The sequence below is a fragment of the Lolium rigidum genome, chromosome 6, assembly GCF_022539505.1.
Source record: "Lolium rigidum isolate FL_2022 chromosome 6, APGP_CSIRO_Lrig_0.1, whole genome shotgun sequence".
In the NCBI taxonomy this organism is placed as follows: Eukaryota; Viridiplantae; Streptophyta; class Magnoliopsida; order Poales; family Poaceae; genus Lolium; species Lolium rigidum.
The window spans coordinates 284,026,635-284,040,633 of NC_061513.1; the positions used below are offsets into that span (position 1 = coordinate 284,026,635).

The following is a 13,999-nucleotide window of genomic DNA, read 5'->3' on the forward strand; positions in this document are numbered from 1 at the left end:
ACGCGACCGTTGGGAACCCCAAGTGGAAGGTGTGATGCGTACGAGCAGTAAGTTTCCCTCAGTTAGAAACCAAGGTTTATCGAACCAGTAGGAGTCAAGAAGCACGTTGAAGGTTGATGGCGGCGAGATGTAGTGCGGCGCAACACCAGGGATTCCGGCGCCAACGTGGAACCCGCACAACACAAACCAAGTACTTTGCCCCAACGAAACAGACGAGGTTGTCAATCTCACCGGCTTGCTGTAACAAAGGATTAGATGTATAGTGTGGATGATGATTATTTGCGTAGAAACAAGTAGAACGAGTATTGCAATAGATTGTATTTCAAGTATAGAGAATTGGACCGGGGTCCACAGTTCACTAGAGGTGTCTCTCCCATAAGATAAACAGCATGTTGGGTGAACAAATTACAGTTGGGCAATTGACAAATAAAGAGGGCATGACCATATTATGATGAGTATAGTGAGATTTAATTGGGCATTATGACAAAGTACATAGACCGCTATCCAGCATGCATCTATGCCTAAAAAGTCCACCTTCAGGTTATCATCCGAACCCCTTCCAGTATTAAGTTGCTAACAACAGACAATTGCATTAAGTATTGCGCGTAATGTAATCAGTAACTACATCCTCGAACATAGCACCAATGTTTTATCCCTAGTGGTAACAGCACATCCATAACCTTAGAGGTTCTTGTCACTCCTCCGCATTCACGGAGACATGAACCCACTATCGAGCATAAATACTCCCTCTTGGAGTTACTAGCATCAACTTGGCCAGAGCATCTACTAATAACGGAGAGCATGCAAGATCATAAACAACACATAGACATGAATTGATAATCAACATAACATAGTATTCTCTATTCATCGGATCCCAACAAACGCAACATATAGAATTACGGATAGATGATCTTGATCATGTTCGGCAACTCACAAGACCCGAGCAATTAAGCACAATGGGGAGAAGACAACCATCTAGCTACTGCTATGGACCCATAGTCCAGGGGTAGACTACTCACTCATCACTCCGGAGGCGACCATGGCGGTGTAGATTCCTCCGGGAGATGATTCCCTCTCCGGCAGGGTGCCGGAGGCGATCTCCCGAATCCCCGAGATGGGATTGGCGGCGGCGGCGTCTCCGGAAGGTTTTCCGTATCGTGGCTCTCGGTGATCGGGGGTTTCGCGACGAAGGCTATTTGTAGGCGGAAGGGCAGGTCAAGGGGCGCCACGAGGGCCCACACTATAGGTCGGCGCGGCCAAGACCCGGGCCGCGCCGCCCTATAGTCCGGCCACCTCGTGGCCCCACTTCGTCTCCTCTTCGGTCTTCTCGGAAGCTTCGTGGCAAAATAGGACCCCGGGCGTTGATTTCGTCCAATTCCGAGAATATTTCCTTACTAGGATTTCTGAAACCAAAAACAGCGAAAACAAAGAATCGGCACTTCGGCATCTTGTTAATAGGTTAGTTCCAGAAAATGCATGAATATGACATAAAGTGTGCATAAAACATGTAGATATCATCAATAATGTGGCATGGAACATAAGAAATTATCGATACGTCGGAGACGTATCAAGGGCCATCAGTTCTCATAGGGCATCAACTTCTAGTGCTATGCAAGTACTAGGAATGGTTCAGTTGTTGTTGGTTCTGTGGATGGCAAGATCATGCTCTACTCAAAGAGTTCGATGAAAGATGGCGAAGACAGTGTTACCTGTGCTTGGATCACCAATTACAGATAAATTTTGGGCATAACAGACACATACTTGGTCTTGATTTGCATTGTCTTTATGATGGGAAAGAGAATGCTGGGTTCCATGGGAGTATGGGAAATTGGATCGCAACGCATAGCTTGTTGAAGCTCAGTCCAGTTGCATCGATCTTGGTTGGGAATGACAACAAATTTCATGGTGGACAGTTTTGGGTAAGCTTGGGGAATCAATGCTGCCAGAAATCAGTTAATATTTTGGTCGTACCACCTCTCATTCTTTTCCATCTCTGAGCACATATAAAGCAGTTTTCAGTTTGTCATCATTGTCTGTCTGGTATACCAGCCAATGTATGATCCCTTCAAATGATTTATCTATTATCTTTTTGTTAATTTGTTTGGCTCTAGGTGGTAGACTTGTTTGTCGAAATTCTGCTCCACTACGACCCAATCAAGAAAGTGCTCTACGATTATGTATATACTGCTACTTCCTTTTACATCTAGATAATTGGTCACCGGGACTTGAGAATGTGGTCTTTTTTTTCGAGTTTTGGTTTTGAACCATTCTTGAGTACTAAATAAATATAAGGGTTATAATGAACTTCAGTGAGGGATTGCTAATAGTTAACATTTGATTCGGCTGTATTTAGTCATTTTGTATGAGTCTATGTTTGATTCTTCATAATTGTAACCCTCTACATTGAACATTTCTCTGGACTTGGTAAGGTTTGTGATTTCCCCCGTCAAGGCAGTAAATTTGGCGTCAACGGCAGGCACCATCGCTGGTCAGCACTAGGTGGTGGACTTGTTTGTCGAGTTGTGGTTCCACTACGAGCCAATCAAGAAAGTGTTATGCGAGTATGCATATACCACTATTTCGTTGGAGGTCAATGAAGCAGGTGATCAGGCCAAGGTCGCTACAGCTTCAGGTGAATGAATAAAGGGTGAAAAGGCACACTTTCATGATAAGATCTTAGTCTCCAGCTGCTCCACATGTGTTGTACCTTTTCTTTTCTTTTCCCTTGATGCTAAGATCATCCCATATCTTGTAGCTGATGCACATCACTAGAATAATGTTGCCATTCTTACTGATCGATACATAGGTCCCAGAGTTTAATGTCATGTAGTTTTTCAGTGAGTTGTGAATTATATGTGCATTGAAAAATAAATTTTAAGGACCCGTGGCAACGCACGGGCATTTGTACTAGTCTCTTAATAAAAATACGAACCACTGTTGGTCTCGATGTGTTCCTACCACCACATGTAAATTTAATTTCGTGGTATTTTTAGATAACTCACATTCACCCTTTTCTAGTTGTCATATCCCGGTCATTCACTCGTACATACGTAAATTTCGGTGCCCCTCTATTCCGGGGTCCAGGGCCGGCCGCTCCTCCACCCCTTCACGGTCAACCCTGCATTTAGATCGAAAAAAATAAATACTCGATGGCAATAAAAAATATTTATTGCTAGTGTACCAATGTCTGATCAGTCGCCATTGCAAAACAAGAATGGATTTTTTCTGCCGCTGAATGTAGGATCTTGTTTTAGCTCCAGGTTAATCTGTAAGGTAGCAACTTGCTCGTTTGCCTAGCCAGATTAATTACATATGAATGTGTAGTACAATGCAAATTTAACTAAAATCTTGAGGTTAATCTGACTGAAATGCTAGTGCATACCATAAAGAATAGGGTGGCGGGCGATGCCGGAACCCGATCTGGGCTTAGGTGCCAACCGTCCAGAAGGTGTGCTCCACGACCGTGCTCATGTTGACCCGCTGCTGCAGTGTCGTCGCTGGAGTCAGGCAAAAGGGAGTGGGGCTCGCGGCTGCGGCTAAACAACGCCTCATCGCCGTTCTTACGGAACCACAGTTTCGAGGCCATGGAGAGTAGCTAGGGGTCAAGTCGGCGGGTGAGCAACCGTCGTGGAGTGAGAGTGCATTGGGGATAGGGTTCGTGTGGATTATACGGCTCCTCGGTCCCATTTAGTAGGACCACGAGGGGTCGTTGGCCTGCCGACAGGTGGACCTCGGGAAGGTAACACGTGGGCGTGCGAGGACAAACACACCACTTGCACGTCTCCTGTCAGCATCAACCCAAAGCAAGCCTGGATTTGGGCAACCTTTGGTGCGCCACGGACATCCACGTGGACAGGTGCCCATATGCATCATCGCATCTGACCGTGGCTCGACGATGCCTCGTGGTCGTTCTCCCGGAACCACCGCTTCTGGGCCATGGCGAGTACCTAAGGTTCATGTTGGTGGGCATGACCACAGTGGAGTGAGAGTGGAGTGGGGATAGGGTTCGTAGGTACGACGCTCGGTCCCATTTAATAGGACCACAAGGGTTGTTGGACCGCTGACATGTGTCCCTATGGAGGGCAACATGTGGACATGTTATGAGATGCCGCCTATTCGTCTCCTGTTTGCGCGTGGACAAACACCCATATATGTTGTCAGATTAGGCCGTTACTAAACTAGGCCACATGTTTTATCCGTGATGACTAAAATGTAAGATTACTTAAAAGTTAAATCTTGCTAGCTTTGAGATGCCCTTGAGGTTAGAGATGGTCTTAAACACTAAATCCTCCGTCACAAAATGTAAGACGTCTAAGGATTATTTAAAAATCAAATCTTGCTATCTTTGACTAAATATTTAGGAAATAATATCTAGATCTACAATACTGAATGAACACATTAAGAAAATATATTTATGGTGAATCTATTAATATTAATTCAATTCAATATTGTGATTTTTTAAATTTTACGTATAAACTTGATTAAAACTTAAAAAACCATTGATTTTTGAGCAATCTTTTTACGCCCTACACAGAGGGAGTACTGCCAAACGATGTCCTAAATATTAGGATTTTGCTAGATTTGTTGTACATGATGACGTTTTCTCTAGCGAACAACCGGATTTCTCCACGCATAGGCAGCGTGCGCATTTTTTTTCTGTTGTTTGCCGACCTTGCGTGGGCTACTTTTTTTTAGGGGTCCTTGTGTGGACTGCTGCTGCCTGTAACCTTATTTTGGGCTTTTTCTTTTCTTTTGTCCGGCTAAAAGGGAATAATTTGTTTGGGCTATTTTCCTTTATCCGGCTGGTGTGTGCATGATAGAGGCCCAATTTTGTGTGTTCCTCATTTTTTAATGAGCCGAGTTGGCTTTATTTTTCAGGCTTTTGTGTGTGGATTTTGTTACAATCTCTTATGTCTATTTTCATTTAAAGTTGTTTGTTTTTAAATGTTTATTGTGTTTTCGTGGGGATGTAGCTAAAATAATGTTTTCACTTGTAAATAGTATTTTTATAATTGTACTCGGGTTTGTAACTCAGATTTTTTTCGGTCGCAAGTAGGTTATAACTGAAAAAAAATTAAGTCGCAAATGAGGCTGTAACTGAATTTTTTCAATGCTTTCTTCGATGCTGAAATTAAGTCGGAAAATGGTACGTACGTGCTTTCTTCGATGCTGAAATTGCTGGCAAGCCTAATTGCTGACTGTTTCATATTTCAGCGATCGTCTGATCGATGTCATAACCCTTGCTTGTGTATCTGTAACTGCTGTTGAGTTACAGCATATTTTTTTAGCTTATACCTCTCATTCTCTAGGCTAACACTGGAATAAAAATGATGTTCACTTTACCACTGCCACAGGACTATTTCTATGGCAAATCAGGCAACCACCTCCACAACTTTCATTCCACAGCACGGTTATTTCTGTCAGGATTTACCCGAGTTGCGTCCTGATCGGATCTCTGAAGGCGTCGTCAGGCGGATAAGCTGTCCCATAGATCTCCCAGTCGGGGCGCTAGCTATCCAATTGTGATTCACATAAACATCCAGTCAGATAGACCGACAGATACAGGGCTCCACCATGCCAACCTGTCCAACACATAACCGGAGCCCTGTGGACAGCGTGTGTGCGTGCATGCGGGCGGCAGAGCGAGAAGACAGATCCCCGGGGTCCCGCTGATCACCCCGGGCAGCTTGCAGTGCTGCAGCAAGTGCAACTTCTCGCCGCCGGGCCTCTTCACCTGCGACGACCTCGTCAAGAAATGCGACCGCACATCTGCACCAAGTGCGTCAAGTGAACAAGCAGGGTTTTTTCCAGTGCGCTGACCACTTCCTCGGCAACGACACCATCGCCTGCGGCCCGCCCTGCCAAAACCACCACTGATCTCTTGAGCTCAGCGCAGCCAGGCTCAGCTCAGCTGGGATATATGGCATGGGCAGCTCAGGCTACTATCTGTTTCACGAATCAACGAATGTCTGCATGTGTTTCAGTGTGTGCGCCACAGCTCAGTCGAGCTGGAGCGAAAGTCTGTGCAACTATCTGTATAGTAGAAACCTCTCTTGTTTCGTCTACAGTTCGTTGTGATGCCAACCAGAGAACCAAAAACTATATGTACGCCAACCAGACATTTGATCATGTTACCAGAGTCTATCCCGAACCCTATCAGCAACTTTCACCTGACAACAGTGCAGCAACGAGATTATCAGCTTAACCAAGCCTGCCAAAAAAAAAGTTACACATTTCGGTAGATTCATGAATAATAAGGCATCTACGCCGACTGAGAAACAACCCAAACTCGTCGGCCGGTCTCATGGATTACAAGAAGAAAGTCCAGATCCAGACTAGGAGCAGAATTCAAAACTGCAACTCTAGACCATCAAAAACAGGCAGCTACTTTGGGAAGTGCAGAACATAGCGACCTACGTTCATTTTTCTGCTTCAGCTCTTCAAGCATTTTCTTTTCTTTCAACTCCGAGTTGGATTCATCATGCATGCGACATAATAATTTGTATTCATTTTCCTAAACATAAAAACTACTACTATTATACATCCAGAATTCCAGAATTTTGTAAGTATATAAATATGATTTTTTTATTTTAAAAAATAAAGTGCCACAAATAGCTTGGCCTCCATTTGGAGTTTCCCTGGTCTGCAACAACAATCTGGCAGCGGGGAAAAACTTAGCAGTATCCTTGAAGACATTTGATCCCTCAGAAGTCTTGTTACGCCGATCAAAAACATCTTCTCTCTTTTTGATAGGCATGCGGTACGTGTGGATGCGTACTTCAACCGTCAAGACCAATTCACCCGACGTGAGAAAGAAAAACCCAACATCCATGTGACGATCTTTATATATACCACTTCTATCGTGCGTCGATGTTGATTCTAAGCTACCCACTACATGCCTAGGCTCTGAAGATCGTGATAGTAGCGTGTTGCCCCTTTGTATGTCCTCTTTCACACTATCTCACAACCTAGTGACGTGGATCGCAACATGGTAATTATAATGCCTGTGTCGCACATTCTGGTGTCATGCTCGTCGCGTATACCTATTCGGAGCTTTATTATTCCGGTCTTGGATTTTTTTGCTTTATTTGTCTCCCTCTACAATTTTATACTTGAGTTCACAAGCATGCAAAAGGGAAAAAACTCAAGTACACACTTAAATGCATATCTTTGTATTAAAGTTAATTATACATGCACCAAGGGAAATGGACAAGTGGATTTCACGAAGTTACGTCATGTCGCTGATGAGGATCACAAAACGCATTATCTTCATAAAACTAGAGATCGATCGAGTGATCATAATTCCTACAAGTCTATTAACACATATATAGGTTATGTCCTTTGACTTGAACACCCAGCATCCCTAGTAAACAAGTCTACAAATTTAATTGATCAACTAGCTATGTAGGAATGATTGTGGTGTGATACTGTAGGATACATGGCCAACTAAACTAAACTCCTAACTGCTATGGACGATTGTGTCACTACCAAGAATACTGCCACCAAATCTACAAATGTTATTTTCCTCTAGTGTTTAATTGATATTTGATCTCACTTCTCCCAACGCCAGTTTGTTCATCTCTACACTTGTGTCAACGGCACAACGGTTGCCAAAAATAATACTAAAACTCACATCACTTTGTTGGCCATATCGTCTTATATGCGGGTAGATGGGTGTCATGACTGGCGTGGCCACGGTGATCAACCAGTGCAAATATTTCTTGGATTGTTCTCTGTTTTAAGCGAACTGACTCCAAATGTTTCCACTTATTTATATTGAACATTTTTACTTTCTCATTGCGCACTACTCACATTATCATCAAATGTATCTCAAACATTGGTATTGATATATGTTCCATTATATTTTCTCAAATGTTAGTTTTTGGTAAAACTACTCGAGTTAATTATTAACTCTACTAAGTAGAAATTATGCTAACTTAAAATTATATTTTCTTAAACAATTTTTTTCATTATTTCAATTACAATTATTTTAGGAAGTATTTTCTTACAACCTATTCTATCCTAAACCAAATCTCATCAACCTCAAGTACCAAATTTCTAGTGTGTCATTATGTTTCGTTGTCTATGGTATTGTTAAATATCAAGCTTATCAAGCTAACTCGATAGATTTTTCTAGAGTTGGGTTGCTTAGCATCAAAACCATCAAAACCATACCGTTCATGACACACAAGAGTGTTTAGAATTTATGCTAGGTTATAGGTTATTCCTTTTATATATTTTTAATTATTTCTTATGTGGGACAGCTAACGCTATCCAAGAATGCCACCAAGTTGTCAAAGTCAAGCCTACTCAACAAAATCCCTCGCTCAAAAATCCGAAAACACAATTCTATAAAACACAAAGTCAAACGAAGACCCAAGATGAAAGAAAAGCCCACTTTGGTGGGGACGGGTGAGTTTGGTCCACCATAGGATTATACTACGGCGTTATAGAGCTCGGGCTACACACATCCCACTTTTTAGTTCGAAAAAAGTAGTTTTGAAGTTTCACAAAATTCTGAAAAATTAACCATAGATGTAACCGATGATGTATTCTGCCATCTTGTAAACATCCATTGGAAACAATATCTATTCTAGGCTATGCAAAAATGATAAAAAATTGGATCTAAGACAAATGAACAGTGTAAATTTTGAGACCTCCAAAAATTGTCAAATTTGTGTCATTTTATTGTAGCCTAAAATACAAGATATATTATTTACATTTTGCACATATGTAGAATTCATCATTGGCTACATCTATGATTTCTTCAGATTTTTTTTACTTGGAAGTGTAATATCTGAAATTTTCAAAAAAAATACAGGTTATATGTAGCCTGAGAGCTAAGCAATTTATGCAGTACTCTCTTTTCCTAGTCCACCGGTAGAGTAGTGAGCCAAACTTCACCGTTGCACCTCTTCTACATGCCACCCCAAGGGTCGGCCTTGCAATTTCCGTGACGGCATGTAGCTGCAAAGCGAAATCGATAATCCCAAGGACAACAATGAACATATCCAGTTACAGCCAAAGCTCAGTGCTCTTCACTATCGTTCAGAACTCATCATGATATTCACTGTTTGATCAATTATAACTTACTGTAAGCTATCCACATTGTAAATGACAACAAATTAGGAATTATCAACACTGTCCAGGGTGCACCGAATGCATTGAATACTATTATGGTTCCGAAACCAGAATAGTGAGCCTCCAACATAATTTATCAAGATGGGGCAGAGGAATGAATCATTTGTATTCAGGAAGTATAGGTATCTGGCAGATTGAACTCAGAGAGGGGCATCTTGCCTCGCATCATCCTGCCAGCGTTCGGCATGATGTGCCAGTGGAGAACAAGCTGGACTTTCTTCCCCCGCAGACTAGTCCCCTGATGATAGGAAATGGATCATGTTCAAGAAAGTCAGGTTATTTACATGTAATAAAACAGAAATGGGGAGAGAACGAGTGGAGCTTTACCTGGTCAATGAGAGGATACTTGCTCTTCACCTCCACTTGCACGTTCGCGTGGTCTTTGTCAGGTATTATACGGTCCCATAATGAAACCTGTCAGATGGAGTAATATGAATGTAAGCAATTAAGCATTTGTCAATCAACCATTACTGTGTGCTTTCTGGGAACAACCCGATGGAACGTTTCATTTATTGGCAAAAGAAAGGAAGATATTCTGAGTGATGAATAAAGTGCATGCTACCAAAATAAGCCTATGGGTGGTAAGTGTTAAGATGCAAGGGCTAATGTGTTGATCACAAGGCTAGACATCTTTCTGGAGTTTAGTCCTTCTGTGGTTTTTCATCCAGGAAAAAAAAAGAGTGTACTGCCTCTGCTTCAAATTATATGGCAAGTTTTCGCCAAGTTTGGGATGACACCCCAGGTCAAAACAGTTATTCACCCTAAGGTGACAAAAGGTATACTTCGTATGTCAAGCAATAGTTGATTACAGTAAGTTATCTGTTCCTGAAACATGCAGCTACTAGCAGAAACAAGATGTTGACCAGAATCAAATAGGTAGCATACCTGGTTCAGGGAGTTCTTGGAGTTTTCATACTCAGCGGTCACAAAGACAAAGACCTGATAAAAGAACAAGTTAGTAGGTACTTATGATATGAACTGAAGTTAACATCTAACAACGTCATCTGAAAAATATATGTGGGGTAGTAAACTAGTAATATGGACTGTGTATTATCCACATCAATTATATAAGCCAATAACATTCAATGGTTTGTCAAGACCATCCTAGCAATAGGATTGTATGTGTGGTGTGACGTTGAGCAACAGTCAAGCTGTACTTCAGAATTGAGCACATCGATGATAAATTGGTCCATAAAATGATTTTTGTGCCTCTCAATTCATTGGTTTAGTTGCTAGCAGTGAGAATAATCTATAAGTGTATATTTCTTTTCTTGTTTCTACTAATGATACATGACATATTTCCATTAAGTACATTACAGATATTGCAAAAGGAATTGGTAATAATAGGGTAGTAGTATAGTGTAAAATAAATTACTTAATTTAATGTTGACTCAGTTATGGCATACGTTCCAGTTGATAGATATTACTTGTGATATGCATCTACTATATCATTCCTCAGGCCGACGGAGATAATTATGTGCCCAATCTACTGAGCATCTACAAGAAGATACTCCCTCCGTCCCAAAATGTAAGGCGTCTAAGGACTGGTCAAAAGTCAGACTTTACTAACTTTGACCAAATATTTAGAAAAATATATTTACATCTACAATATCGAATGGACATATTAAGAAAATATATTTTATGATGAATCTATTCATGTTGATTCAGTACTGTAAATGTTTATATTTTTGTGTATAAACTTGGTCAAACTTTAAAAAACGTTGACTTTTGACTAATCCTTAGACGCCTTACATTTTGGGACTGAGGGAGTAGCTAACTGCAAGGTGGCAAATGGTAGACTAGTGATGATCTGGGTTGACAAATGTCAAGAGACACCTCTTTCCCAGGACTCACCAGAACAACATCCTTTTTTCAAACAACACTCAAATTTCAGTAGCTCAAATTGTTCAGTTAGAGGAGCTTGAAGAACACTTTCATAGACCCATCTCCATCCTGACTTTTGAGAGGTACACTCAGTTACAACAAACGCTGGCAACTGTGCAGCTATCTGATCATGATAATAGATGGTCTTATCCCTGAGGTCCTATTTCCTCATCTATCAAAATTATAAACTTCTAACTGACAAGATACAGGTCAATAGTTTTTTTGATCTGATCTACAAGAGTGCATGTCAAATTAAGCATAACGTATTCATTTGGCTTTAGCTGGATGACCGAGCTAACACTAGGAATATTTTGCAAATGAAAAAAATTTCATCTCCCTAACTTACTATGTGAGTACAGAAACCCAAATGCACCTCTTCTGGGATTGTGAATTTGCCCAAGAATGTTGGAGTTCCATTTTACCAGCAAGACACACTGGGATTACCTTTTATGATGAAGTCTGCGTTATCAGACAGACTTCACAAATACATCTCTATGAAAATCATCACTCTTGGATATTGGAGTATAAAGAATGAAAGAAATAGAGAAATATACAAAGATGGGAGACCAAACATTCGCAACTGGAGAAGCCAGCTCAAGGAGGATCTTGCCTTGGTTATCCATAGGGCAAACCAGAAAAAAGTTCATAGTTCAAGGGACTGGATACTACTTTAATATCTTTCTTTTATTTCTCTGAAATCTTGTATAGATGTACATTCTTGCCCCATATAAGTAAAATTAGACAGTAGGACAGAATGTACTGCTGTTTCAGTGTCAAAAAAAAGCATCAACATATTGAGAACATAGTTAATTTAGCTTTGCACATTCTACTGAAATGAAATATCACCTGCTTTGTGTTCCATGTGAATAGTGATTCCAACTTTGCAGATAGATTGAAGGTTAACGTCACCTGCCACACTTTTTGTTAGACACTTTTCAAAGGCCATCAAGCGGAAATTTCATGATACAAAACATATATTAGATGCAGGAATGACAACAATAGCATCTGTAGAACAGGCAGTCTAAGAGATGCACAGATTAGTAGCAGTGAAATGAAGTTCATATATATATTTAGATGATTCAGTTGAAGATATAAAAGCGAAAGAATATTATCTTCAAAACATATTGATATAGATAATGTTGAACAGTATTTTAAAGGGCGAAAGGTTTTCGACTAGGAATCATTTGTTTGTTCCAGAGCTAAATGCTATTCCCATCAAAGAAGATAAATCATGTTGACCGTTAATAATCTAGAAATCTTCTGTTTTTACCAAGCAAAACAAACACAGCACACGATAAAGTAAAATAGGTTTATTTGGTTTACAGATTTACGTATACAACTGAAATATCATTGACCAACAGCAGAATTTGATCTGCTTAATGAGATACAAGGGCTGAAACATAACAGCACAGATGTATGACGGTAAACAGAGAGAAAACAGAACTGAAATCTTTCCCTATTTCAGAATTACCAACTGTTAACCAGTGTCTTGACAACATTATTTCTTAATGAAAGACTATATGAAGGAGGAGAAAAGGAGGTAAAGTAAATGTGCAAACCTTGTCATTCCCGTTAAGCTGTTTGCGGAATTGATTTATCTTCGTGACCTACAAGCATAAGGGAACCAGTAAGCAAGTTTCCCTGTAAGATCTCTGTAATTGTTCGGCATACTCTGATAAAGCACCAATTTTTACCATGCCCAAAATTATGCAATCTAAAACAAACTTCACAGCCTTGAAACACTGGATCAGCGAACCAGTCAGTAAGTACATGATCTATCCAACGATGACCCTATACTGCAAATAACTGCATCTCAGCAGGTCAACAGATCCACCGGCAATCTTAGAACAGCCCAAATCCCACCACCAGTTCACCTCGAAATAGCAGAGAGCCCTAAACCCTATCAAAATTTTCAGCTAATTCTGAAATTCGGCATCACTGGGAGAGCGCTAACACAAATCACTTAACAAATGTAGGCATCGGAGCATCACGTGAACAGCCCAATTTCGAGGTTTTAACTGAAGATTACTCTACAAAAAGCGAGAAAGGGGGGCAGAGCCGCAGAGGCATACGTGGGCCTGGGCTTCGACGGAGGGTACATGGAAGGCGTCGAGGGCGGAGGCGGCGGCGCAGGTGGCGGCGAGGAGGAGGGCGGCCGTCGTCGCCGCGGCCAGCAGCCGTTGCGTCCAGGAGTGCATCGCTCGAGTTCTTTTCTTTTTTCTGCTGTATTTTTTTTTCGATCGGAAATACTCCTACTTCTGGGCAAGGAAATGAACGAAGTGCCACGTTGCCGCGCTCTGGTGGCCGTCCGATGCGGAAATGAATGGCTGTGACAGATGCTGATTCACGTGTTTGCTGCGAGGTGATTGGGCCACGTATCTTGTTCTTTGGAGAACTGAATTCAACAGCGTTGCAGGACAAGATTCAGTACCGGTGGCGATTTGAGACATGAGCCTGACCAAATCATCACATGAAACAGGGATACAAACGCATTGCGATCACCTAGGAACCGTCATCAATTCAAAAAATTATGTACTTATAGTTTCCGTGTACTTACTACTTTTGACAAAAGATTTCTCACTAGTTTTCGAACTCTGATTCAGATGAACCAATTTTGTTGAAAATATTGAGATAATATTTTTAGATGATTTTAGAGAGAAACCCTCCTAACGTCAAGAAACATAAAAGATGTCCAAATTTGCAAACGCAATAGAAAAAGCATACGGATTCCATTTTTCGATAAATTTCGGCTAGTTGTAAAGCTAGCAATAAACTCAAGAACCTAACACAGAGAAACACCAAGAAGCCACAAAAATATAAGTATGCAAAATACTGAGCTCGCTAAGACGATGCGATCAAGTTGCTCAACCGAAAGCTTCTATTAATAGTGCGGCTATCTATCATATAACCCGGTTTTCCAACACCACCTTGAGACCGGTAAAAGAAAACGTTTGATCTTGATGATAACGCTTCA

At 41.1% G+C, this 13,999-nt stretch overlaps 1 protein-coding gene across 1 annotated transcript; it reads right to left on the reverse strand.

Moving 5' to 3' along the window:
* Positions 1-9,015: 9,015 nt before the first annotated feature.
* LOC124661468 (signal peptidase complex subunit 3-like) lies at positions 9,016-13,245 on the reverse strand. The gene is made up of 6 exons (XM_047199325.1): positions 13,098-13,245; positions 12,585-12,632; positions 11,872-11,934; positions 10,027-10,080; positions 9,469-9,555; positions 9,016-9,379 (listed from the first exon to the last, which is right to left on the reverse strand). Exons 1-6 carry the CDS (start codon positions 13,221-13,223, stop codon positions 9,251-9,253), a joined length of 507 nt encoding a protein of 168 aa, XP_047055281.1. The 5' UTR covers positions 13,224-13,245; the 3' UTR covers positions 9,016-9,250.
* Between the last annotated feature and the right edge of the window lie 754 nt (positions 13,246-13,999).

What these genes read in the sequence shown, in the direction of transcription:
- LOC124661468 (XM_047199325.1), bottom strand. Translation starts at nt 13,223, where the DNA reads ATGCACTCCTGGACGCAACGGCTGCTGGCCGCGGCGACGACGGCCGCC. An exon ending in CCGTCGAAGCCCAGGCCCAC is followed by an intron (nt 12,633 to 13,097) that starts GTATGCCTCTGC and finishes TTATGCTTGTAG; the next exon opens with GTCACGAAGATAAATCAATT. An exon ending in AGCTTAACGGGAATGACAAG is followed by an intron (nt 11,935 to 12,584) that starts GTTTGCACATTT and finishes AAAGTGTGGCAG; the next exon opens with GTGACGTTAACCTTCAATCT.